Source organism: Pseudophryne corroboree, chromosome 10 (assembly GCF_028390025.1).
Source record: "Pseudophryne corroboree isolate aPseCor3 chromosome 10, aPseCor3.hap2, whole genome shotgun sequence".
Classification (NCBI taxonomy): Eukaryota; Metazoa; Chordata; class Amphibia; order Anura; family Myobatrachidae; genus Pseudophryne; species Pseudophryne corroboree.
The window spans coordinates 381,032,145-381,059,754 of NC_086453.1; the positions used below are offsets into that span (position 1 = coordinate 381,032,145).

Here is a 27,610-nt window from a genome sequence, read left to right on the forward strand (position 1 = left end):
TGTGGTACTCCAATTATGTTGGATGCCGAGGATCAAGAGATCTTGGACATTTTGGAAGAACTCCAAGATGCCCCAGAAGATCAGGAATATTCAGCTGTAAAGATCTATGATACAAGGAGGGTGGACAAATTTAAAGAAAGATCTGAGTTTTACCCACTTCAATATAAGGGCCCCTATATTGAGAGCTTCTATAGCAGTACATTGGAGAACTTCAAAAAACTCTGTGAAAAAGCAGAAAAGGGAAGTTTCAAAGATAATCTGCAAAGGGGAGAAAGAAAAGCTCTGAAAACTTTATACTCAGATGAAAGTATAATAATCAAGCCAGCTGATAAGGGCGGCGGGATTGTGATCTTGGACGTAGAGGATTATATATCCGAAGCCATTAAACAACTGGGCAATAGGACCTTCTATGTCGAGTTGGGCCACAATCCCTCCGCCCTCTATCAAAGGCAGCTTAAAGATCTGTTGGATGATGCCCTTAGTAGTGGTGCAATTTCAAACGAGACGTTTAAATTTCTTTATAGTACACATCCCATCACACCCACATTTTACTTTTTACCTAAAATACACAAGTCACTTACCTCACCCCCGGGTCGTCCCATAATTTCTGGTGTTGGGTCACTCACAAATAATTTATCTTTTTTCGTTGATTATTATTTACAAAGCCACGTGGGGAGCCTTAGGTCCTATATTAAGGACACCAAACACTTCCTAAATCTGATTAATACGGTCAAATGGAAAGAGGGCTATTCTCTTATAACATGTGATGTGGAAGCTTTATACTCCAATATCCCCCATGATTTGGGATTGGAGGCGGTAAAATATTACCTTGATACAGATGAGGAGATGCCTGACCTCCTGCGTGGTTTCATCTTAAATTCAATAGATTTTATTTTAAAGCACAATTATTTTCTGTTTCACAATAAAATATATTTACAGACACGGGGAACTGCGATGGGGACGAGATTCGCGCCGAGCTTCGCCAACCTGTACATGGGGAGGTTTGAGGAGGAACATGTGTGGGGGGGCGGGTTCGGTGCGAGTCTCGTCCTCTATGGCAGATTTATAGATGATTTATTTATTATTTGGGATGGTGATGCACTTTCGATAGACACTTTTTTTCAGAAGATAAATCAGAATGAATATGGTTTGAAGTTCACATGCAATCAAAGTAAAACAAGGTTGAGTTTTTTGGATATTGCACTATCGGTAGAGGGGGGCAAATTCTAACGGAGACTTACATTAAACCGGTAGATCAGAGTAGATATTTAATTTATAGAAGCTCTCATGCTAAAGTATGGAAAATTAATATCCCAAAGGGGCAGCTAATTAGGATTAAACGTAATTGCTCCAATCAGGAGTCATTCGAGAGGCAAGCTGATCTTTTGTGTGGGTCCTTTTTGGAGCAGGGTTACCCAAAAGAAATTCTACAGAAGGCTCTAAGGGAAGTGGAAATGTTGGGGAGAGAGGATTTGCTTGCTATGGATTTACAGCATACATCAAAAAAGGGAAATAAGGAAGATAGATCATCTCTGTTTATATCAAAATATAATAACTATTCATCTGACATAAAAAAGATAATTAAAAAGAACTCAGAACTTTTGAAGCTAGATGCAGTACTAAGTAAGACCGTGGATCTTAATGGAAAGGTGGTGTTCAGGAAATCAGACAATCTAAAACAAAGGTTAACAAGGAGTCATTTTAACCCAAAGAAGAACGAGGGGGGACAGACAGGAAGGAATTGGATACCTATAAGACCGATAGGCTTTCATAAATGTGGCACTGATAAATGTACTACTTGTTCACACACAAATAGGAAAGTAACTGAATTTAGTTCAAATAAAAATGGAGAAAAATTTCAGATAAAAAGCTTTATTAACTGCAGATCAAAATTTGTTATATATGTTGTGCAGTGTGGTTGTGGGAAACAATACGTGGGACGTACGACACGTATGCTCCATACGAGATTTATGGAGCATTGGAGGAATATAAACAAGAATGTCAGAACACATCCCCTCTCCAACCACATTGCACAATGTAGTGTATGTATATCTAGCAATGTTAAAATAATAGGTATTGAACAAGTGAAGAGTACTGCACGTGGGGGGGATAGGTTCAATACTCTTTGTCGAAGGGAGGCTTACTGGATTTTCAGATTGGGGACCATGTGTCCTGATGGTCTGAACGACACGGTTGAATTGAACCACATCAGTTAAACCGTGGGTAACTGGAGTATGGTGGTCTGGGGGAACTCTTCTAAAGTTGGTAGGGTAAGGGACTAGTATAGTGATGGAAGATATGTTGTCCAATTAATTAATTTTATTGGTTGATATTTATTTTCATATTAAAATTCTGGATGTGGCCATTGAATGGGTTAAAAATAAAATAAGGGATAGGTTAGATAGAAAAAATTAAAATAATAATAAATATAAAAATATATATTTCTCTATATAAGATTTTGGATTTAACAGGTTCATGTAGTCAATAGATTGAAATTAACCATTGCCCCTTTTTAGATAGTCTAAATATGTGGATCTATGTAGGTTTTGATTTGATCTGCATATTTATCTATATATCTAGACAGGTAATATGATGTGTGAATTTGGAATTTACGTTACAAAAATAAGATGTAATATGAGCCATATAGAACATGGCGTGTATATGTCTCATAGTAAAGTATTGTGTTTTTCTAAATGTAATTTTAGTTAAATGTTGCTCTGCTCCTAGATAAAGGGCTGTTGTATATTATAATGTACATATGTTACCAATGAGTTTTGAGCCCGCTGAACCCGCTGGGGCTCTATATAATTATTACGTATCAAAATAACTGAGAAATTAGCTGTGTGATACTGAAGGAGTATGAATAGCTGTCATTGACGGGCTGAGATCGGATTAAGTTACACACAGCTGGGTAATATCAAGCTCAGAAACACTGATGTGAACAATAAGAGAACGAGGTGTGGAACGCATGTAAGACGCGCCGGTGCACTGGAGAAATCGCGGGGATAAAAAGGAGCAGGGCGGCAGATGCAAAATATCAGACTGAGGAAGCTGCCGATGCCAGGAGGCAGTGAAACGCGTCTCTGTATTTGTAACTGCCAGTGACAACCTACTCTACCACTCACGCCGAGCATCAGGAGGAATTTGGACGTATCTCCGGATAAGGCTCAATTTGAACGGTTAATTAGCACCAGAGCCGGGAGGACTACAAGAACGGAAACCTGAGGCGGAGTGGTAACTAAAACTTAACATGGCCATGTTTTATAAAAACTGTGACTATATCCATTAATCTCACTGCTTCAAGAGTTTACATGATTAAATTGCTGCTAACCTGATCAGCGTCATTTAAAGTGAGAAAAAAAGCTGCTAAATACTATACGTATTATGTGTGATTGAAAGCAAGCCCTATTCTATATATCATACATTATTTAATGTTATAACATCTACCTCAAGATTAAAATCATCAAAGAAAGGAAACAGCAGTAAACCAAGTGAAAATAAGTAACCAGACAATGGACTCAGTTGTTGCAGCTTTGTAGCAATTAAGTGAAACACTGGGACTCATTGAAACTATTGTATCTTTTTCTGCACTAAGAGGGCTAGCTAAACCAATCTGTGGAGCAGAGCATTTTTTTATATATTATTAATTGATGTCAATGTGGTTTTAGTTTTTTTATATGCAAATTTGTTGTTAAGGCAAGGGAAAGATTTTTTAATAATTTATATCCTTGGTACTATAATAGTACTAGTGGAGAATTATCATTGAGATAAAAGTTAATTAATAAATTTATTGTAATAAGGAATCTGCAAGCGCTGTCTGTATTTCTTTTGTTTTAGTTTTCTTGTCCATTGGAAGGGGGTTGGGAAGTCCCTCTGTGTATGGTGAGCTGCGTGCAGATTTGGGACATATACATGTTAGTAATTGAATAAAACTAATTTCTCTAACGTCCTAAGTGGATGCTGGGGACTCCGTCAGGACCATGGGGTTTAGCGGCTCCGCAGGAGACAGGGCACAATAATAAAAGCTTTAGGATCAGGTGGTGTGCACTGGCTCCTCCCCCTATGACCCTCCTCCAAGCCTCAGTTAGATTTTTGTGCCCGGCCGAGAAGGGTGCAATCTAGGTGGCTCTCCTGAGCTGCTTAGAATAAAAGTTTAAGTTAGGTTTTTTATTTTCAGTGAGTCCTGCTGGCAACAGGCTCACTGATACGAGGGACTTAGGGGAGAGAAGTAAACTCACCTGCGTGCAGGATGGATTTGCTTCTTAGGCTACTGGACACCATTAGCTCCAGAGGGAGTCGGAACACAGGTCTCACCCTGGGGTTCGTCCCGGAGCCGTGCCGCCGACCCCCCTTGCAGATGCCGAAGTTGAAGAGGTCCAGAAACAGGCGGCAGAAGACTTTCAGTCTTCATAAGGTAGCGCACAGCACTGCAGCTGTGCGCCATTGTTGTCAGCACACTTCATACAGCGGTCACTGAGGGTGCAGGGCGCTGGGGGGGGCGCCCTGGGCAGCAATGTATTATACCTTTTTTATGGCTAAAATACATCACATATAGCCCTTGAGGCTATATGGATGTATTTAACCCCTGCCAGATCTCACAAACTCCGGGAGAAGAGCCCGCCGTTTTAGGGGGCGGGGCCTATTCTCCTCAGCACACGGCGCCATTTTCCTGCTCAGCTCTGCTGTGAGGAAGGCTCCCAGGCTCTCCCCTGCACTGCACTACAGAAACAGGGTTAAAACAGAGAGGGGGGGCACTTATTTGGCGATATGATTACATATGTGAAAATGCTATAAGGGAAAACACTTGTATAAGGGGTTGTCCCTGTATAATTATAGCGTTTTTGGTGTGTGCTGGCAGACTCTCCCTCTGTCTCCCCAAAGGGCTAGTGGGGTCCTGTCCTCTATCAGAGCATTCCCTGTGTGTGTGCTGTGTGTCGGTACGTGTGTGTCGACATGTAGGAGGACGATGTTGGTGAGGAGGCGGAGCAAATTGCCTGTATTGGTGATGTCACTCTCTAGGGAGTCGACACCGGAATGGATGGCTTATTTAGGAATTACGTGATAATGTCAACACGATGCAAGGTCGGTTGACGACATGAGATGGCCGGCAAACAAATTAGTACCTGTCCAGGCGTCTCAGACACCGTCAGGGGCTTGTAAAAACGCCCATTTACCTCAGTTGGTCGACACAAGGCAGCCCATTCCCAGGAACAGAAGTCCTCCACAGCTTCTGCCAAGTCCGCAGCATGACGCTGGGGCCATACAAGCGGACTCAGGTGCGGTGGGGGGTCATCTCAAGAGTTTCAGCACGCAGTGGGCTCACTCGCAAGTGGACTCCTGGATCCTACACGTAGTATCCCAGGTGTACATTGGAAATTCGAGACGTCTTCCCCTCACAAGTTCCTGAAGTCTGCTTTACCAACGTCTCCCTCCGACAGGGAGGCAGTATTGGAAAAAAATTCACAGGCTGTATTCCCAGCAGGTGATAATCAAAGTACCCCTCCTACAACAAGGGAAGGGGTATTATTCCACACTATATTGTGGTACTGAAGCCAAACGGCTCGGTGACATCTAAAAGATTTGAACAATTACATACAAGGGTTCAAATCAAGATGGAGTCACTCAGAGCTTTGATAGCGAACCAGGACGATATGGTGTCACTGGATATCAGGGACGCTTACCTACATGTCCAAATTTTGCCCTTCTCACCAAGGGTATCTCAGGTTCGTGGTACAGAACTGTCACTATCAGTTCAGACGCTGCCGTTTGGATTGTCCACGGCACCCCGGGTCTTTACCATGGTAATGGCCGAAATGATGATTCTTCCTAAAAGAAATATGGACGCTTTCCTGATAAGGGCAAGGTCCAGAGAACAGTTGGCGGTCGGACTAGCACTATCTCAAGTAGTTCTACGACAGCACGAGTGGATTCTAAATATTCCAAAATCGCAGCTTTTTCCGACGACACGTCTAATGTTCCTAGGAATGATTCTGGACACAGTCCAGAAAAGGATGTTTTCTCCCAGAGAAGAAGACCAGGGAGTTATCCGAGCTAGTCAGGAACCTCCTAAAACCAGGAAAAGTATCAGTGCATCATTGCACAAAGGTCCTGTGAAAAATGGTGGTTTCTTACAAAGCGATCCCATTCGGTAGATTTCACGCAAGAACCTTTCAGTGGAATCTGCTGGGAAAATGGTCCGGATCGCATCTTCAGATGCATCAGCGGATAACCCTGTCTCCAAAGACAAGGGTGTTTTCTTCTGCGGTGGCTGCAGAGTGCTCATCTATGAAAGGGCCGCAGATTCGACATTCAGGACTGGGTCCTGGTAACCACGGATGCCAGCCTGAGTGGCTGGGGAGCAGTCACACAAGGAAAAAATTTCCAGGGAGTGTGATCAAGTCTGGAGACTTCTCTCCACATAAATATACTGGAGCTAAGGGCAATTTACAAGGCTCTAAGCTTAGCAAGACCTCTGCTTCAAGGTCAGCCGGTATTGATCCAGTGGGACAACATCACGGCAGTCGCCCACGTAAACAGACAGGGCGGCACATGAAGCAGGAGGGAAATGGCAGAAACTGCAAGGATTCTTCGCTGGGCGAAAAATCATGTGATAACACTCTCAGCAGTGTTAATTCCGGGAGTGGAAAACTGGGAAGCAAACTTCCTCAGCAGGCATAACCTCCACCCGGGAGAGAGGGGACTTCAGCGGGAAGTCTTCCACATGATTGTAAACCGTTGGGAAAAACCAAAGGTGGACATGATGGCGTCCCGCCTGAACAAAAAACTAGACAAATATTGCGCCAGGTCAAGGGACCCTCAGGCAATAGCGGTGGACGCTCTGGTAACACTGTGGGTGTACCAGTCAGGGTATGTGTTCCCTCCTATGCATCTCATACCAAAAGTACTGAGAATCATAAGAAGGAGATGAGTAAGAACGATACTCGTGGTTCCGGATGGGTCAAGAAGGACTTGGGACCCGGAACTTCAAGAGATGCTCACGGAAGAACCGTGGCCTCTACCTTTAAGAAAGGACCTGCTCCAGCAGGGGCCTTGTCTGTTCCAAGACTTACCGCGGCTGCGTTTGACGGCATGGCAGTTGAACGCCGGATCCTGAAAGGGCATTCCAGATGAAGTCATCCCTACCCTGGTCGAAGCCAGGAAGGATGTAACCGCAAAACATTTTCACCGCATTTGGCGAAAATATGTTGCGTGGTGTGAGGCCAAGAAGGTCCCTACAGAGGAATTCCAACTGGGTCGTTTCCTACATTTCCTGAAAACAGGACTGTCTATGGGCCTAAAATTAGGGTCCATTAAGGTTCAAATTTCGACCCTGTCAAATTTCTTCCAGAAAGAACTGACTTCAGTGCCTGAAGTTCAGACGTTTGTAAAAGGGGTACTGCATATACAGCCTCCTTTTGTGCCCCCAGTGGCACCTTGGGATCTCAATGTTGTTTTGAGTTTCCTAAAGTCACATTGGTTTGATCCACTCACCACTGTGGAATTAAAATATTTCACATGGAAGGTGAAGATTCTATTAGCCCTGGCTTCAGCCAGGCGTGTGTCAGAATGGGCGGCTTTATCATATAAAAGCCCTTACTTAATTTTTCATTCTGACAGGGCAGAATTGAGGACTCGTCCTCAATTTCTCCTTAAGGTGTTTTCTGTTTTTCACATGAACCAACCTATTGTGGTACCTGCGGCTACTAGGGACTTGGAGGACTCCAAGTTACTTGACGTTGTCAGGGCCCTGAAAATATATGTTTCCAGGACGACTGGAGTCAGAAAATCTGACTCGCTGTTTAGCCTGTATGCACCCAACAAGATGGGTGTTCCTGCTTCTAAGCAGACGATTGCTCGCTGGATTTGTAGTACAATTCAGCTTGCACATTCTGTGGCAGGCTTGCCACAGCCAAAATCAGTAAAAGCCCGTTCCACAAGGAAGTGGGCTCATCTTGGGCGGCTGCCCGAGGGGTCTCGGCTTTACAACTTTGCCGAGCTGCTACTTGGTCAGGGGCACACCCTGACTGAGGAGGACCTGGAGTTCTCTCATTCGGTGCTGCAGAGTCATCCGCACTCTCCCGCCCGTTTGGGAGCTTTGGTATAATCCCCATGGTCCTGACGGAGTCCCCAGCATCCACTTAGGACGTTAGAGAAAATAAGAATTTACTTACCGATAATTCTATTTCTCATAGTCCGTAGTGGATGCTGGGCACCCATCCCAAGTGCGGATTGTCTGCAATACTTGTACATAGTTATTGTTACAAAAATCGGGTTATTCTTGTTGTGAGCCATCTTTTCAGAGGCTCCTTCGTTGTTATCATACTGTTAACTGGGTTCAGATCACAGGTTGTACGGTGTGATTGGTGTGGCTGGTATGAGTCTTACCCGGGATTCAATATCCTTCCTTATTATGCACGCTCGTCCGGGCACAGTATCCTAACTGAGGCTTGGAGGAGGGTCATAGGGGGAGGAGCCAGTGCACACCACCTGATCCTAAAGCTTTTATTATTGTGCCCTGTCTCCTGCGGAGCCGCTAAACCCCATGGTCCTGACGGAGTCCCCAGCATCCACTACGGACTACGAGAAATAGAATTATCGGTAAGTAAATTCTTATTTGTATTGGCGCCAGGGGGGCTACTTGAGTGTAGGTGTTTTTCCATTGCCCCTCCTACCAGACTCAGTATAGAAACTGTGTCCAAGGAGACAGAAATACTTCAAGAGAAGGAAATGCACAGATAATGGTGAGATTCATACCAGCTCACACATAACAGAAAACCAAGCTACCAGCTTGAAACAAATCAGGAACGGCTGAGCAACAATACTTAACCAAGTAACAAATGCAGGAAAACTAAGCGCTGGGCTGGCGCCCAGCATCCTCTACGGACTACGGGAAAAGGATTTAACGGTAGGTAATTAAAATCCTAGAGGATGCTGGAGTCCACATTAGTACCATGGGGATGTAGCAAAGCTCCCAGAACGGGAGGGAGAGCACGGAGGCTCCTGCAGAACTGATTGACCAAACTTCAGGTCCTCAGAGGCCAAAGTATCGAACTTGTAGAACTTAGCAAACGTGTTCGACCCAGACCAAGTAGCTGCTCGGCAAAGTTGTAAAGCAGAGACACCCCGGGCAGCTGCCCAGGAAGAACCCACTTTATGAGTAGAGTGGGCCTTAACAGATCTTGGACACTGCAGTCCTGCCGTAGAATAAGCATGCTGGATAGTGAACCTGATCCAGCGAGATATTCTCTGCTTAGAAGCAGGACACCTAACAATGGGGGTGATTCTGAGTTGTTCGCTCGCTAGCTGCTTTTAGCAGCATTGCACACGCTAGGCCGCCGCCCTCTGGGAGTGTATCTTAGCATAGCAGAATTGCGAACGAAAGATTAGCAGAATTGCGAATAGAAATTTCTTAGCAGTTTCAGAGTAGCTCGAGACTTACTCCTACACTGCGATCAGTTCAGTCCTTTTCGTTCCTGGTTTGACGTCACAAACACACCCAGCGTTCGCCCAGCTGCTCCCCCGTTTCTCCAGAAATTCCCGCGTCTTTCCCTGACACGCCTGCGTTTTTCCGCACACTCCCAGAAAACGGCCAGTTTCCACCCAGAAACACCCACTTCCTGTCAATCACACTACGATCAGCAGAACGATGAAAAAATAAGATTTTACTCACCGGTAAATCTATTTCTCGTAGTCCGTAGTGGATGCTGGGTACTCCGTAAGGACCATGGGGAATAGACGGGCTCCGCAGGAGACTGGGCACTCTAAAGAAAGATTTAGGTCTACCTGGTGTGCACTGGCTCCTCCCCCTATGACCCTCCTCCAAGCCTCAGTTAGGACACTGTGCCCGGAAGAGCTGACACAATAAGGAAGGATTTTGAATCCCGGGTAAGACTCATACCAGCCACACCAATCACACCGTATAACTCGTGATAGGAACCCCGGTTAACAGTATGATAACAATGGAGCCTCTGAACAGATGGCTCGCAATAACAGCCCGATTTTTGTAACAATAACTATTTACAAGTATTGCAGACAATCCGCACTTGGGATGGGCGCCCAGCATCCACTACGGACTACGAGAAATAGATTTACCGGTGAGTAAAATCTTATTTTCTCTGACGTCCTAGTGGATGCTGGGTACTCCGTAAGGACCATGGGGATTATACCAAAGCTCCCAAACGGGCGGGAGAGTGCGGATGACTCTGCGGCACCGAATGAGAGAACTCCAGGTCCTCCTCAGCCAGGGTATCAAATTTATAAAATTTTGCAAACGTGTTTGCCCCTGACCAAGTAGCAGCTCGGCAAAGTTGTAAAGCCGAGACCCCTCGGGCAGCCGCCCAAGATGAGCCCACCTTCCTCGTGGAATGGGCTTTTACAGATTTAGGATGCGGCAGTCCAGCCGCAGAATGCGCAAGCTGAATTGTGCTACAAATCCAGCGAGCCATAGTCTGCTTAGAAGCAGGAGCACCCAGCTTGTTGGGTGCATATAAAATAAACAGCGAGTCAGTTTTCCTGACTCCAGCCGTCCTGGAAATATAAATTTTCAGGGCCCTGACTACGTCCAGAAACTTGGAATCCTCCAAGTCCCTAGCAGCCGCAGGCACCACAATAGGTTGGTTCAAGTGAAAAGCTGATACCACCTTCGGGAGAAACTGAGGACGAGTCCTCAACTCTGCCCTATCCATATGGAAAATCAGATAGGGGCTTTTACAGGACAAAGCCGCCAATTCTGACACACGTCTGGCCGAAGCCAGAGCCAACAACATAACCACTTTCCACGTGAGATATTTTAAATCCACAGTCTTAAGTGGCTCAAACCAATGTGATTTCAGAAACTCCCAAAACCACATTGAGATCCCAAGGTGCCACAGGGGGCACAAAAGGAGGCTGAATATGCAGAACTCCCTTGACAAAAGTCTGAACTTCAGGCAGTGAAGCCAGTTCTTTCTGGAAGAAAATCGACAGGGCCGAGATTTGGACCTTAATGGACCCCAATTTGAGGCCCAACGTCACACCTGCTTGCAGGAAATGCAGGAATCGACCCAGTTGAAATTCCTCCGTTGGGGCCTTCTTGGCCTCACACCAAGCAACATATTTTCGCCAAATACGGTGATAATGTTTTGCGGTGACATCCTTCCTGGCCTTGATCAGGGTAGGGATGACTTCCTCCGGAATGCCTTTTTCCTTTAGGATCCGGCGTTCAACCGCCATGCCGTCAAACGCAGCCACGGTAAGTCTTGGAACAGACAGGGTCCCTGCTGCAGCAGGTCTTGTCTGAGCGGCAGAGGCCAAGGGTCCTCTGCAAGCATCTCTTGAAGCTCCGGGTACCAAGCCCTTCTTGGCCAATCCGGAGCCACGAGAATAGTTCTCACTCCTCGCTTTCTTATTATTCTCAGTACTTTGGGTATGAGAGGTAGAGGAGGAAACACATAAACCGACTGGTACACCCACGGTGTCACTAGAGCGTCCACAGCGATCGCCTGAGGGTCCCTTGACCTGGCGCAATATCTTTTTAGCTTTTTGTTGAGGCGGGACGCCATCATGTCCACCTGTGGTTTTTCCCAACGGTTTACCAGCATCTGGAAGACTTCTGGATGAAGTCCCCATTCTCCTGGGTGGAGGTCGTGCCTGCTGAGAAAGTCTGCTTCCCAGTTGTCCACTCCCGGAATGAACACTGCTGTCAGTGCTAACACATGATTCTCTGCCCATCGGAGAATCCTTGTGACTTCTGCCATTGCCCTCCTGCTTCTTGTGCCGCCCTGTCTGTTTACATGGGCGACCGCCGTGATGTTGTCTGATTGGATCAGTACCGGCCGGTTCTGAAGCAGGGGTCTTGCTTGGCTTAGGGCATTGTAAATGGCCCTCAGCTCCAGAATATCTGAAGCGAAATCTCCTGATTTGACCACAGTCCTTGGAAATTTCCTCCCTGTGTGACTGCACCCCAGCCTCGAAGGCTGGCATCCGTGGTCACCAGGACCCAGTCCTGTATTCCGAATCTGCGGCCCTCTAGTAGATGAGCCCTCTGCAGCCACCACAGCAGCGATACCCTGGTCCTTGCCGACAGGGTTATTCGCTGTTGCATCTGGAGATGGGACCCGGACCATTTGTCCAACAGGTCCCACTGGAAAGTCCTTGCGTGGAACCTTCCGAAAGGAATCGCCTCGTACGAAGCTACCGTTATTCCCAGGACTCGTGTGCATTGATGTACCGACACCTGTCCCGGTTTTAGGATGTCTCTGACTAGAGATGACAACTCCTCGGCTTTTTCCATTGGAAGAAACACTTTTTTCTGGTCTGTTTCCAGAATCATTCCCAGGAACAGAAAACGTGTTGTCGGGACCAGCTGTGACTTTGGAATTGAGAATCCAGTCCTGCTGTTGCAGCACTTCCGGAGAAAGTGCTACCCCCTTACCAACTGTTCCTTGGACCTCGCCTGTATCAGGAGATCGTCCAAGTACGGGATAATTAAAACTCCCTTCTTGCGAAGGAGTATCATCATTTCGGTCATTACCCATGGTAAAGACCCTCGGTGCCGTGGATAATCCAAACGGCAGCGTCTGGAACGGATAGTGACAGTCCGGTACCACAATCTTGAGGTACTCCTGGTGAGGAGGGTAAATGGGGACATGCAGGTAAGTATCCTTGATGTCCAGAGAGACCCTGTAATCCCCCTCATCCAGGATCGCAATAATCGCCCTGAGCGATTCCATCTTGAACTTGAATCTTTTGTTATATGTGTTCAAGGATTTTAAATTTAAGATGGGTCTCACCGAACCGTCCGGTTTCGGTACCACAAACATTGTGGAAAAGTAACCCTTTTCCTGTTGAAGGAGGGGTACCTTGATAATCACTTGCTGTGAATACAGTTTTTTTTGGGATAGCCACCAACACTGCCTCCCTGGCAGAGGGAGTTGCCGGTAAGGCAGATTTTAGGAAACGGCGGGGGGGATACGTCTCGAATTCCAGCCTGTACCTCTGAGATACTGTTTGAAGAACCCAGGGATCCACCTGTGAGAGAGCCCACTGTGCGCTGAAATTTCTGAGACGGGCCCCCACCGTACCCGGGTCCGCCTGAGCAGCCCCAGCGTCATGCTGTGGACTTACCGGACGCAGGGGAGGACTTCTGCTCCCGGGAAACTAGCTGTGTGCTGCAGCTTTTTCCCTCTACCTTTTCCTCTTGGCAGAAAAGAGGAGCCTCTAGCCCTCTACTTTTCTGGGGCCGAAGGGACTGTACCTGATAATATAGTGCTTACTTTTGCTGTGGGGTATCTTGTGGCAAAAGTTTTGATTTCCCAGCCGTAGCTGTGGAAACGAGGTCTGAAAGACCATCCCCAAACAGTTCCACCCCCTTCTAGGGCAAACTTCCATGTGCCGTTTTGAATCGGCATCGCCCGACCATTGCCGAGTCCATAACCCCCGTCTGGCGGCAATGGTTTTACATAGCGCTTATTAGTGATGCCAGTCGGCAAATATTCTGTGCATCACGCATGTATAAGACAGCGTCTTTTATATGCTCTATTTTCAGCAAAATATTGTCCCTGTCTATAGTATAAATATTATCCGACAGGGAATCTGACCACGCAGCTGCCGCACTGCACATCCATGCCGAGGCAATAGTAGGTCTCAATATAATGCCCGTGTGTGTGTATATAGCTTTTAAGGGTAGTTTTCTGCTTTCTATCAGCAGGTCCTTCAGGGCGGCCGTATCCGTGACGGTAGTGCCACCTTTTTTAATAAGCGTGTAACCGCTTTATCTACCCTAGGGGTTATTTCCCAACGTGACCTATCCTCTGGCGGAAAAGGGTACGCTGCTTAGAAATTATCAATTTCTTATCGGGGGAAGTCCACGCTTCCTCACACACCTCATATCAATTCCTCAGATGCAGGAAAACTACTGGTAGTTTTCGGTCACCAAACATAATACCCTTTTTTTTTTTTGTGTGGTATCTGGGGTATTATCAGAAATGTGTAATAAATTTTTCATTGCCTCAATCATGTAACGGGTGGCCCTATTGGAAGGTACACTAGTCTCATCGTCGTGGACACTGGAGTCGGTATCCGTGTCAACATGTGTGTCTGCCATCTGAGGTAGCGGGCGTTTTAGAGCCCCTGATGACATGTGAGACGCTTGGACAGGCACAAGCTGAGCAGCCGGCTGTCCTATGTCGTCAAACCTTTTATGTAAGGAGTTGACACTGTCACGTAATTCCTTCCATAAGTCTATCCACACCGGTGTCGACCCCGCAGGGGGTGACATCCCATTCACAGGCATTTTGCTCCACCTCCACATCATTATCCTCATCATACATGTCGACACAGCAGTACCGACTCACAGCACACACACAGGGAATGCTCTGACAGAGGACAGGACCCCACAAAGCCCTTTGGGGAGACAGAGGGAGAGTATGCCAGCACACACCAGAGCGCTATATATCACAGGGATATCACCTATAGAGAGTGTTTTCCCTTATAGCTGCATAATATATATATACTGCGCCTAATTTGTGCCCCCCCTCTCTTTTTAACCCTTTTCTGTAGTGCAGGACTGCAGGGGAGAGCCAGGGAGCGATCCCTCCAGCAGAGCTGTGAGGGAAAATGGCGCCAGTGTGCTGAGGGAGATGGCTCCGCCCCTTTTTCGGCGGGCTTTCTCCCGCTATTGTAAAAGTTCTGGCAGGGGTTAATAAACACCTATATAGCCCCTGGGGCTATATATGGTGTCAGTTCGCCAGCCAAGGTGTTAATATTGCTGCTCAGGGCGCCCCCCCCCCAGCGCCCTGCACCCATCAGTGACCGCAGTGTGTGGTGTGCATGAGGAGCAATGGCGCACAGCTGCAGTGCTGTGCGCTACCTTGGAGAAGACAGAAGTCTTCAGCCGCCGATTTTCCGGACCACCTTCTTGCTTCTGGCTCTGTAAAGGGGACGGCGGCGCGGCTCCAGGAACGGACGACGAGGTCGGGTCCTGTGTTCGATCCCTCTGGAGCTAATGGTGTCCAGTAGCCTAAGAAGCCCAAGCTACCACCACTTAGGTAGGTTCGCTTCTTCTCCCCTTAGTCCCTCGGTGCAGTGAGCCTGTTGCCAGCAGGTCTCACTGAAAATAAAAAACCTAACATATACTTTCTTCCTAGGAGCTCAGGAGAGCCCCTAGTGTGCATCCAGCTCAGCCGGGCACAGAAATCTAACTGAGGCTTGGAGGAGGGTCATAGGGGGAGGAGCCAGTGCACACCAGGTAGACCTAAATCTTTCTTTAGAGTGCCCAGTCTCCTGCGGAGCCCGTCTATTCCCCATGGTCCTTACGGAGTACCCAGCATCCACTAGGACTTCAGAGAAAACCTTGTTAGGCCGTGAGTAAAATACCAAACTTTTGTGCAAATTTACTTGGCGCAGGCACACTGAGAACATTGCGCATGTGCAGTTTGCGACTAATCGCTCTGTAGCGCAAAAAAAATAATGAGCGAACAACTCGGAATGACCCCCCTTGTTAGGATCATAAAGGACAAACAGTGCGTCCGACTTTCTGTGACGAGAAGCTCTCTTCACATAAATCTTCAAAGCCCTCACAACATCCAAGGACTTTGAGGTGATTGAGGAGTCAGTAGCCACTGGCACCACAATAGGTTGGTTGATATGAAAAGCCGACACAACCTTCGGAAGAAATTGCTGACGCGTCCTGAGCTCAGCTCTATCTTCATGGAAAATCAAGTAGGGGCTCTTGCAGGACAAAGCCCCCAATTCTGACACACGTCTAGCAGATGCTAATGCCAATAGTGTGACCGCTTTCCAAGTAAGAAACTTGACATCAACCTCCTGTAAAGGCTTGAACCAATCCGATTGCAGGAACTGTAGCACCACATTAAGATCCCAAGGTGTCGTAGGAGGCACAAAGGGAGGCTGGATGTGCAGAACCCCTTTCAAGGAAGTCTGAACCTCAGGGAGGGCAGCCAATTGTTTCTGGAAGAAAATGGACAAGGCCGAAATCTGGACTTTTATGGAGCCCAAACGCAGGCCCATATCCACACCTGCTTGCAGAAAGAGGAGAAATCATCCTAGTTGAAACTCCACCGTAGGAAACTTCTTGGATTCACACCAAGACACGTACTTTTTCCAAATTCGATGGTAGTGTTTAGACGTTACTCCTTTCCTAGCCTGTATCAGGGTAGGAATAACCTTGTTCGGAATGCCCTTTCGAGCTAAGATCTGGCGTTCAACCTCCATGCTGTCAAACATAGCCGTGGTAAGTTTTGATAAGCGAACGGCCCCTGTTGCAGAAGGTCCTAGCGAAGAGGAGGAGGCCTCGGATCTTCCAGAAGTAACTCCAGAAGATCCGCGTACCAAGCCCTTCTTGGCCAGTCTGGAGCAATGAAGATCGCCGGAACTCTTGTTCTTTTTATTAGTTTGAGAATCCTTCGGATGAGTGGAAGTGGAGGGAACACATACACGGACTTGAATACCCACGGAGTCACCAGGGCGTCCACCGCCACTGCCTGTGGGTCTCTCGACCTGGAACAGTACCACCGAAGCTTCTTGTTGAGGCGGGAGGCCATCATGTCTACATGAGGTATGCCCCACAGACCTGTCACCTCCACGAACACCTCCGGATGGAGGCCCCACTCTCCTGGTTGGAGATCGTGTCTGCTGAGGAAGTCCGCTTTCCAGTTGTCCACTCCCGGAATGAAGATTGCTGACAGCACCACTGCGAGGAGGATTCTTGTTACCTCTGACATTGCAGCTCTGCTCTTCGTGCCGCCCTGTCGGTTTATGTAGGCCACCGTCGTTACATTGTCCGACTGAACCGGAATGGCCTGATCTTTTAGAAGATGTGCCGCTTGTAGAAGACCGTTGTACACGGCCCTTAGTTCCAGAATGTTTATCGGAAGGATGGATTCCAGACTTGACCACCTTCCTTGGAAGTTTTCCCCCTGGGTGACTGCTCCCCAACCTCTGAGACTTGCATCCGTGGTTAGAAGGATCCAATTCTGAATCCCGAACCTGCGGCACTCTAGTAGGTGAGAAGTTTGCAGCCACCAGAGGAGCGAAATTCTGGCTTTCGGCGACAGACGTATCCTATGGTGCATGTGAAGATGAGATCCCGACCATTTGTCTAAGAGATCCAGTTGGAAAGACCATGCATGAAATCTTCCGTACTGTAGAGCCTCGCAGGAGGCAACCATCTTCCCCAGAAGGCGAATGCACTGATGAACCGATACCCGGGCTGGCTTCAGGACATCCCGGACCATTGTTTTTATCACCAACGCGTTCTCCGCTGGCAGAAACATCCTCTGTACTTCCGTGTCGAGGATCATCCCCAGGAAGGACAGTCTCCTTGCCAGCTCCAAATGAGACTTTGGAAGATTCAGGATCCATCCATGATCCTGGAGTAGTTGAGTTGAGAGAGCAATGCTCTGTAACAGCTTCTCCCTGGAAGACGCTTTTATCAGCAGATCGTCCAGATAAGGAATTATGTTCACACCCTGCTTGCGGAGGAGTAGCATCATCTCCGCCATGACCTTGGTGAACACCCTCGTTGCTGTGGAGGGGCCAAACGGCAGTGCCTGGAATTGATAGTGACAGTCCAGCAGCGCAAATCTTAGATAAGCCTGGTGAGGCGGCCAGATCGGAACGTGAAGGTACGCATCCTTGATATCTAGGGATACTAGAAATTCCCCCTCCTCCAGACCTGAGATCGCCGCTCTCAGAGACTCCATCTTGAATTTGAATTCCCTCAAATAAGGGTTCAATGACTTTAGGTTCAATATCGGCCTGGCCGAACCATCCGGTTTCAGTACCACAAACAGGTTTGTTAGGTGACGTGGAACTGGAACAATGACATTTGACTTTAGCAATTTTTGAATGGCCTCCTGTAGGATAGCACTTTCTGTGTAAGAAAAAAAACAATTTGTGTTCCCTAATGCACATGGGCCCTCATTCCGAGTTGATCGCTCGGTAAATTTCATTGCATCGCAGTGATTTTCCGCTTAGTGCGCATGCGTAATGTCCGCACTGCGACTGCGCCAAGTAATTTTGCAATGAAGATAGTATTTTTACTCACGGCTTTTTCTTCGCTCCGGCGATCGTAATGTGATTGACAGGAAATGGGTGTTACTGGGCGGAAACAGGCCGTTTTATGGGCGTGTGGGAAAAAACGCTACCGTTTCCGGAAAAAACGCGGGAGTGGCTGGAGAAACGGAGGAGTGTCTGGGCGAACGCTGGGTGTGTTTGTGACGTCAACCCAGGAACGACAAGCACTGAACTGATCGCAGATGCCGAGTAAGTCTGAAGCTACTCTGAAACTGCTAAGAAGTTTGTAATCGCAATATTGCGAATACATCGTTCGCAATTTTAAGAAGCTAAGATTCACTCCCAGTAGGCGGCGGCTTAGCGTGTGCAATACTGCTAAAATCGCCTTGCGAGTGAACAACTCGGAATGACCTCCACTGAGTGAGAAATAACACTACATAATAATCAGATAATACACAAGGTGGAAAGCTGCTCAATCAGATTGTAATGTCACTCAGGTGCTAAAAGGGGAGGGGTAATTCTGTGTAAGAAAAAAACTGTGTTCCCTAATGCACACCGAGTGAATAATATTACTATATAATAATAGTCAGATAATACGGAGATCTTAGTTGCGTATATCTGCAGATATAGGGTTAAGCCCCCAGGCCGTTCGGCAAGGCGTCTCCATCACTGGGGGTCCCTAATACTAGGTATGGGTCCAGGATGCAGGACCCCATCACGTCGGCACAGGCAGGCTAACCCAGGTCAGCACACAGGTGAGAGTTAATAAGGGTTAACAAGAAGCACATAAGTGCTATATAAGTGAAGTGCGATTAAAATAATACAAAAATATATACAAAGTGATAGGGAAAATCATAAGTGTTAATAAAGTGTTAGGGTGTGCCGACCTGAAGCCGGCCAGCCATACCGACACAGGGGCCACCGCACCTGAGTGACATCACAATCTGATTGAGCAGCTTGCCATTTTGTGCAGGATAGCACTTTCTGTCAGCAAAGCTGGTAAGCCTGATTTGAATAATCTGTGAGGTGGGAGTTCTTGAAACTCCAGTCTGCACCCCTAGGTAACAATATCTTGTACCCAGGGGTCTATGCCTGATGACGCCCAGACGTGACTGAAATTTCTTAGTTTTGCTCCCACCTGCCCGATCTCCAGGCTGGGTCATGCCGAAGATTTTGAGGAAGCAGAACCAGGTTTCTGTTCCCGGGAACCTGTTGGTGCAGGTTTTCTGGATTTCCCCCAACCTCCTCTAAAGAAAGTGGAAGGGGCTTTGGACTTTTTAACTTTCGCGGTCCGAAAGGACTGCATTGTAGACACAGGATAAGATTTCCTAGTCGGCGGTGTTGCTGAGGGAAGAAAGGTAGCTGTGTATAGTGATTTGAGCGTAGTCTCAATCTTGCGGTCCACCGGCTCTTTTATAGCGGTGGACCCAGGGACAGGTAAAAACAACCCTTTTAGACAACCTAGATACAGAAGCGTCTACTACCGGCGGGGTTTCCCACTTTTTCCTATCCTCCTCAGGGAAAGAAAAAGCAATGAGAACCCTTTTTGGGATCTGGAACATTTTCTCCGGGTTTTCCCAGGATTTTTCAAACAATGCGTTTAATTCCTTAGACGCAGGAAATGAAAGGGAGGTTTTCTTACTGTCTGTAAAGTAAGCCTCCTCTACCTGCTCAGGTACCTTATCAGTAATGTGTAAAATGTCCCTAATAGCCTCAATCATGACCATATCTCCAGAAGGATATAAATACATTAGAGAGTGTACAAAGAAGGGAAACTAAAATGGTGCATGGCCTACATCACACAACTTACCCGGAAAGGCTAAAAGATCTTAACATGTATAGTTTGGAGGAGAGAAGGGAAAGGGGAGACATGATAGAGACTGTCACATATATCAAGGGTCTTAACAAAGTTCAGGAGGGAAACATTCTTCAAAGGAAAAGAAGTATTAGAATTCGAGGACATGCACTGAGACTGGAGGGGGGAGGTTCAGGGGAAATTTAAGGAAAAATTATTTCACAGAAAGGGTAGTGGATAAGTGGAATAGCCTCCCATCAGAGGTGGTAGAGGCTAAGACTGTAGAGCAATTTAAACATGCTTGGGATAGGCATATGAATATCCTTACAAAGAATTAAGGTTCAAAAAGGGTTGAGATTACCTAAAGGATAAAAAAAAATGGGCAGACTAGATGGGCCAAGTGGTTCTTATCTGCCGTCAAATTCTATGTTTCTATGTTAATCATGAGTTGCACCCCCTTAGCAAGGGATGCATCTCCCCCCTGCATATCCCCATCACCGTCCCCCAGTGGCAAACGCAGGATTTGCATGGGGGGGTTTCCAGAACTGGGCGGAGCCAATCACGGGGTGGGGACTGAGGTGACCCAGTATATGCTGGGTCCGTAAAACTAGTATGTGTGTGTGTGTGTGTATATATATATATATATATATATATATATATATATACACATACATATATCTACATATATATATATATATATATACATACACACACACACACATACATATATACATATACATAGCATATTAAACATGCATACATATATATATATATATATATGTACACACACACACACACATACAGTACACATATATATACACATGTATATATATATCATATCTGTGTGTGTGTGTTTATATGTATGTATGTATGTATGTATATACATGTGTATATATGTATGCACATGGATATATATGTACTATAATTAAAATAAAGTAGACTTTTATTGTACTTGCAAGTGCCACCAGGAAGACAGCAGGCTGCAGAGGACGCTAGACAGTCATTAATAAAACTCATGCAGCTAAAAAAAAAAAAAAAAAAAAAACAAATTTTTTTTTTTTTTTTAGTGGAGGGGGGGTTTCTGGGTACTCGGAAACCCCCCCTGGGTGCGCCACTGTCCCCTGTATCAGAGTCGGTATCCGTGTCAGCATGCATTATCTGGGCAAGAGCACGCTTCTTTGGGTATATAATTGGGGTCTTGGATGAGGTAGTAGGAGCTGAATACGACAAAACCTCAACAGACTTTCTTAAAATCTGTGTTTCAGTTTCCTTTTGAGCTATCCAAGATGAAATCTGGGATATCATTCCCCTAAGAGAATCCACCCATGGGGGTTCAGATCCAGAAGGATGAGACAGTACATTGCATTCCTGAGTACATGGAATAGACTCTTCAGGAGAAGATACACACTCTGCAGCACAGGACACAGAGTTCCTAGACATGCTTATGTGAGATATACAAACACACGGGAAAATGTCAGACACAGTTTCCCCCAGAGTACCTTCAGAGAGACACAGAGTATATGGAGCCAGCCACGCAGCGCCCCAGTAGGCAGTTATACACTAAAATGCCGGCGCTGACTGAATAACTTTAATAGGATTAAACAGTGATTATAACACTCTCACCCCCCTGTCTATAACACCCTGGTACCGCAGAGGTATGTTGGATTTATGTGGAGGGCAGCGCTCCCTGTCAGCGTCTCCTCAGTGTGATCTGCAGGGAGAAAATGGCGCTGGTGAGTGCTGGATACTCTGAGGAGAAGCCCCGCCCCCTGTAATGGCGCGTCTTCCCGCACTTTATAGATTATACTGGCCTGAGGTTTTGTGCTGCTAACAGTGGGATTGGCCCCTGTTAGCATATGTGACCAGTGTAGGGTATGTGCGCTGGCCCAGGACGCCCCTCACAGCACCGTACACCAAGTGCCACTGCGCCATCTGGAGCGCATCCTGTCAGAGCTGCGCTCCCACCCTTGTGCCGCCATTTCCGCCGGCGACCCGCTTCATACTCACCGCTCTTCTATCTTCTGGCTCTGTTAGGGGGTGGCGGCCGTGCTGCAGGAGTGAGTGGTCGCCTCGTGGGCTTGCGATCAGCACCCTCAGGAGCTCAGTGTCCTGTCAGCGGAGACAGAGAACCATTAACCTCTAGGGTTGGTTCCTACTCTCCCCCTAAGTCCCACGAAGCAGGGAGGCTGTTGCCAGCAGCGTCCCTGTACCTAACTAATCTCAGAAAATAACAAAACCAGAACTCCTAGGAGCTCCCCTAGCTGTGACCAGCTCCTCCGGGCACATTTTCTAAACTGAGTCTGGTAGGAGGGGCATAGAGGGAGGAGCCAGCCCACACTATTATACTCTTAAAGTGCCCACTGCTCCCAAAGGACCCGTCTATACCCCATGGTACTAAATGGAACCCCAGCATCCTCTAGAACGCAAGAGAAATTCCTAATAACTCCTTTAGTGCGATTGCGTTACAGAAAAGCGCTGCTGAGATCGGGACAGTATCAGCGATGCTGTGGAAAAGTGCAGGGCGTTCCTGGACAGAATAGAAATGGTCCGTTTAATGGGCGTGTTATGAGATTGTCATGGGGGTGTCAGACAGGGAAACTGTACCTGCATTATGGCTGGTGTAAGTGTCCCTGGTGCAACCGCTGGAGGAGTGTAAGGATGCACTAATCAGTGTTACTGCGTGTATGCACACTGGGGGACAGTCAGGTGCAGCCATCGGCGCAAAGTGACGATTTTCTGTAGTTTAGATTTGCGTGATTCCTGCGGCATAGGATGCATGCCGCCATGAGAGGGCCATTGATTGGCTCCATTTGGACAAACGGCGGTGTATTGCTGCTGTTTAGTGGGTGGGGAGAGACCAGGGATCTCCATTGTAGGACAGAGATTCCCTGGCCTCTGCGACGCCAGATGGAGGGTGCTTTAATCCTATGCTGCGTCCTAGGGTCACTAGCGCAGCAGGAGGCGCCTGCGTGTAATAGATTTACATACAGCACTATCACTGTGATAGCACATCCGATTGCACCTGAATGACCCCCTCTGGCAGTGGGCGTCTCAGTCCTTGCATATTTGGACGCATTTGCACAAAGTCGCAGGCGGGCATCCGCCTACAGCCGCAGCTTCTTCTGCCTCCACCTCCCAATCAGAACCAATATCTGCTGCGATTACAAAACAGATGACGTACAAGGTATACAACAACGATAAAACAGAGACTCACCGTCTGGCCATTGCGTGGTGCTTGCGCAGCCGTCTTTACCAGTCCCGGAACATGCGCGGCTATCACAATGAGGAGTTAATGAGCCTCCGTTCAGTAGGCGCCCCTGGTTGTTTAGCAACCAAGCGTGGACATTATTTTGACCCCAGGGTTTGACTTTGGGGCAGAGGGATATAACTATTCTGGACAGAGCCAGCATGCGGGCAGCGGAGCGCAGAAAATCTGCCGCACAGAGAAAATAAAGAGTCCTGCAGGAAAACTGATCAAAACTGCAAATAATAAAAAATAAAAATACAATAAATAATAAATATAAACAAATAAAATAAACAACAAAAACTAAGGACACACCAGCAGCAACGCGTTTCACTAAAGGTGGGAAACAATACAGGAAGAACATATCCCCCTTGTGCCGCCGTATAGTACAGCGACCTATTCACTAACAACTTTTTGGAAAGTGTGATACGCGGGGTATTACAGTCTGACGCTGCCCCACCTGCGTCCTATACATACATTTACTAAAAGGCAAAAACAGTGAGATTATTCCACGACAACATTTTCTTCCATTGCCAAATTCAGTCTTATCTAGTACCATAAAACACTTGAATTTTTATACACGGCGGCGCTGATGAGATGATCACGGGTACACCCACGCTGATGCCAGAATGCAGAGGGCGGTATTATATTCATAGTCCCGTGTTATACGCATGCTTAGAACGTACAGAATAAGTTACGAGGCCGCAGGCGTCTTCTCTCCAGCTCACAGGAGGAGACCTGTAACGGGTGTAGTACTGGTGACCGGCGGTCACATGAATACCACCCCCAGTAACAGCCGAATCCTTCCTAATCTAATTCACAGGCGGACGTGCGCTATTTCTGCGGCAGCCTGGCGCCACAAGTTACTCATCCTTTTAAATATTAAATGGGCAGATGTACTGTACTCAGGGGGCGATTCAGACCTGATTGTAGATGTGCTAAATTTAGTACATGTACGATCACTTTCCCTGATATGCGGGGGGATGCTCAGCACAGGGCTAGTCCGCTCCACACGTCAGGCCCTACCCCCGTCGTACAAACACAAAAGCATCGCACAGCGGCAATGCTTTTGTACTATAGGAGTAGCTCCCTACCAGCGCAGCTCCTGCACGTTGGCAGGGAGCTACTTGTCGCTGCCCGGGTCGCAGCAGCTGCGTGTGATATCACGCCCGACCCCCAGTAGTCCGGGCACGCCTGTGTTGCCCGGACCGTGCCCCCTAAATGGCGGCTGAATGCCGCCGGCCAAATGCAGCCGGCACGCCCCCTCCCGCCCATCGATCACCTCTGCCTGTCAATCAGGCAGAGGCGATAGCAGGGCTAAGACAGCCGTCGGCTGTTTGCCATGTGTCGGTGCACTGCAGCACACTTCAGACCTGATGAGAGATAAAGTGGAGAGAGATAAACTGACAGCCAACCAATCAGCTCCTAACGGTCATTTTTAGAACACAGCCGGAAACCGGAGCACTGGGGAACATTTAGGATACTGGGGTACATGATATTAACAAAAGGAAGCAGGAGCCCGGCTAGATTATGTCAGAGAAGCCACTACACAGACGAGCACAGCAGGGGGCGCTGCCAGCCAGGCCAGCACAGCAGAAGAATGGCCCCACTGTGCAGCCGGCGGCTCCCACACATCACATAGCTTCGTACAATACTTGTGTTTAGCTCCAATCAGCTGCATAAGGCAGTGAGAGTGTAAGACACGAGTGGCCCCTTCCGGCAATGCTGACCCACTCCCTCATCGCCCTGCAGCTACCATGCTCCTGTGTCTGGCCCAGTCTCTCGCCCTCACCCTGATGGTCTGTGTAATACTTACTAACTGGCTAGTGGTGACAAGCGCCCAACTTCTGCAGGGGGCAATCCGCCATCTCTACCGGGGACACCTACGGAATTAACCCCTGCAGCGCCAGGCACGAGTACCTGCTCTAATATCCCCGCATGATTCATGTTCATAAACTTGCACGGAGGCATGGTACCCCACCATCCAGACACCGCGGAACAGGTACCCCACCATCCATACACCGCAGAACAGGTACCCCACCATCCAGACACCGCGGAACAGGTACCCCACCATCCATACACCGCAGAACAGGTACCCCACCATCCATACACCACAGAACAGGTACCCCACCATCCAGACACCGCGGAACAGGCATTGCGGAACAGGTACCCCACCATCCAGACACCGCGGAACAGGTACCCCACCATCCATACACCGCAGAACAGGTACCCCACCATCCAGACACCGCGGAACAGGTACCCCACCATCCATACACCGCGGAACAGGTACCCCACCATCCAGACACCGCGGAACAGGTACCCCACCATCCAGACACCGCGGAACAGGCATTGCGGAACAGGTACCCCACCATCCAAACACCGCAGAACAGGCATTGCGGAACAGGTACCCCACCATCCAAACACCGCAGAACAGGCATTACGGAACAGGTACCCCACCATCCAAACACCGCAGAACAGGCATTGTGGAACTGGTACCCCACCATCCATACACCGCAGAACGGGCATTGCGGAACAGGTAACCCACCATCCATACACCACAGAACAGGCATTGCGGAACAGGTACTTGTTACCATGGAAGCGTGGAACCGGACGGGGGAAAGGAACAGTTGGTGGCTGTAGTCTGCCAGCAAGTAGGACTTTCTGCGGGTAGGTACTCTGCCATTCCGCCTTTACTATCTCTACTTGTGTCCTCACGCCTGTGTGCAATCTACGCATCAGCGGAACCCGTATCTTTACACACAGACGCCCCAACAATAAGTTCTTGGGATACGGAGTTCTACTTGCTTTATATACCCAATTCTCAGATTATAAGCACAGGCACAGTATAGGCCTAGCAGAGCGGCCGGGTAAGGGTTTGTGGGAGGATTACGTAGACCAGGGGGGAGATGTACTAAGCTTTGGAGAATGATAAAGTGGAGAGAGATAAAGTGTCAGCCAATCAGCTCCTAACTGCCGTGTTAGGATTGCGCAAGTCAAGCAGGAATGACTGGGGGGTGAGTTCTACCCGTTGGCAGGCAGCAGCGTCATACCGTAGAATGACCAGCAAACTACACAGTAGACAGCCTGAATAACAGCATATTGTACACAGCCTGCACCCAACAGACTATACACCACCAGCCTGTGCCAGTCAGGTGACCGCACCAGTGTGTACCCGCCAAAACAATGACATGCCACCATGTGCCCCCAGGTAAGCCGTACACAACACTGATTACACTAGTCGTGTCCCCACGGAGTACAGCACCACCCCTGGTATACCTACTGGGGGTTACTAGGAGGATAAGACACGGTGGGTTTACACGCGGCGGCCAGAGCTGCACTCTCTCCCATATGCCCATGGCTGTAGTGACTGCCATGTCTGTAAGGGCTGAATGTATATACCAACAGCTCCCAGCAGGTGGCACTATCACCCGCAGAGAGAGACATAGGGGGCAGATGGTCACACAGAGCACTGGGCCATTGTACAGTTCTGAAGATAGGCCCAGGCCCAGATGACTACTCAGAAGAAGGACCTGATTTCCCAAATACCCCATCAGAGTCACAGAGACTCCAGCGTCACGGTTCTGACCGCGCCAAATACATACATAATGTCACCCGAATCCCGTCAGCCAATCACAACACTGAACGTTACCGGAGTCACGACAATATAACATGAATTATTCTGTGTAATGTGGACGGAACATTCATCCCATGAGTAAAGCTGGGTACACACTGGCAGATACACGAGTACAGCTGGGTACACACTGGCAGATTCATGGGTAAAGCTGGGTACACACTGGCAGATTCATGGGTAAAGCTGGGTACACACTGGCAGATACATGAGTACAGCTGGGTACACACTGGCAGATACATGAGTACAGCTGGGTACACACTGGCAGATACATGGGTAAAGCTGGGTACACACTGGCAGATACATGGGTAAAGCTGGGTACACACTGGCAGATACATGAGTAAAGCTGGGTACACACTGGCAGATTCATGGGTAAAGCTGGGTACACACTGGCAGATACATGAGTAAAGCCGGGTACACACTGGCAGATACATGAGTAAAGCCAGGTACACACTGGCAGATACACGAGTAAAGCTGGGTACACACTGGCAGATACATGAATAAAGCTGGGTACACACTGGCAGATACATGGGTAAAGCTGGGTACACACTGGCAGATACATGGGTAAAGCTGGGTACACACTGGCAGATACATGGGTAAAGCTGGGTACACACTGGCAGATACATGGGTAAAGCTGGGTACACACTGGCAGATACATGAATAAAGCTGGGTACACACTGGCAGATACATGAGTAAAGCTGGGTACACACTGGCAGATACATGAGTAAAGCTGGGTACACACTGGCAGATACATGGGTAAAGCTGGGTACACACTGGCAGATACATGAGTAAAGCTGGGTACACACTGGCAGATACATGAGTAAAGCTGGGTACACACTGGCAGATACATGAGTAAAGCTGGGTACACACTGGCAGATACATGGGTAAAGCTGGGTACACACTGGCAGACACATGAGTAAAGCTGGGT

The 27,610-nt window shown here is 47.9% G+C and overlaps 1 protein-coding gene across 1 annotated transcript in view; it reads right to left on the reverse strand.

The window, feature by feature from the left end:
- Positions 1-23,284, reverse strand: part of NMNAT1 (nicotinamide nucleotide adenylyltransferase 1) — a 51,975-nt gene extending 28,691 nt beyond the window's left edge. The window contains exon 1 of the mRNA XM_063941863.1: positions 23,025-23,284. Coding sequence (XP_063797933.1) covers positions 23,025-23,220 — 196 coding nt within the window. The 5' untranslated portion in view covers positions 23,221-23,284. The remainder of the gene's footprint in view (positions 1-23,024) is intronic.
- Positions 23,285-27,610: the final 4,326 nt, after the last annotated feature.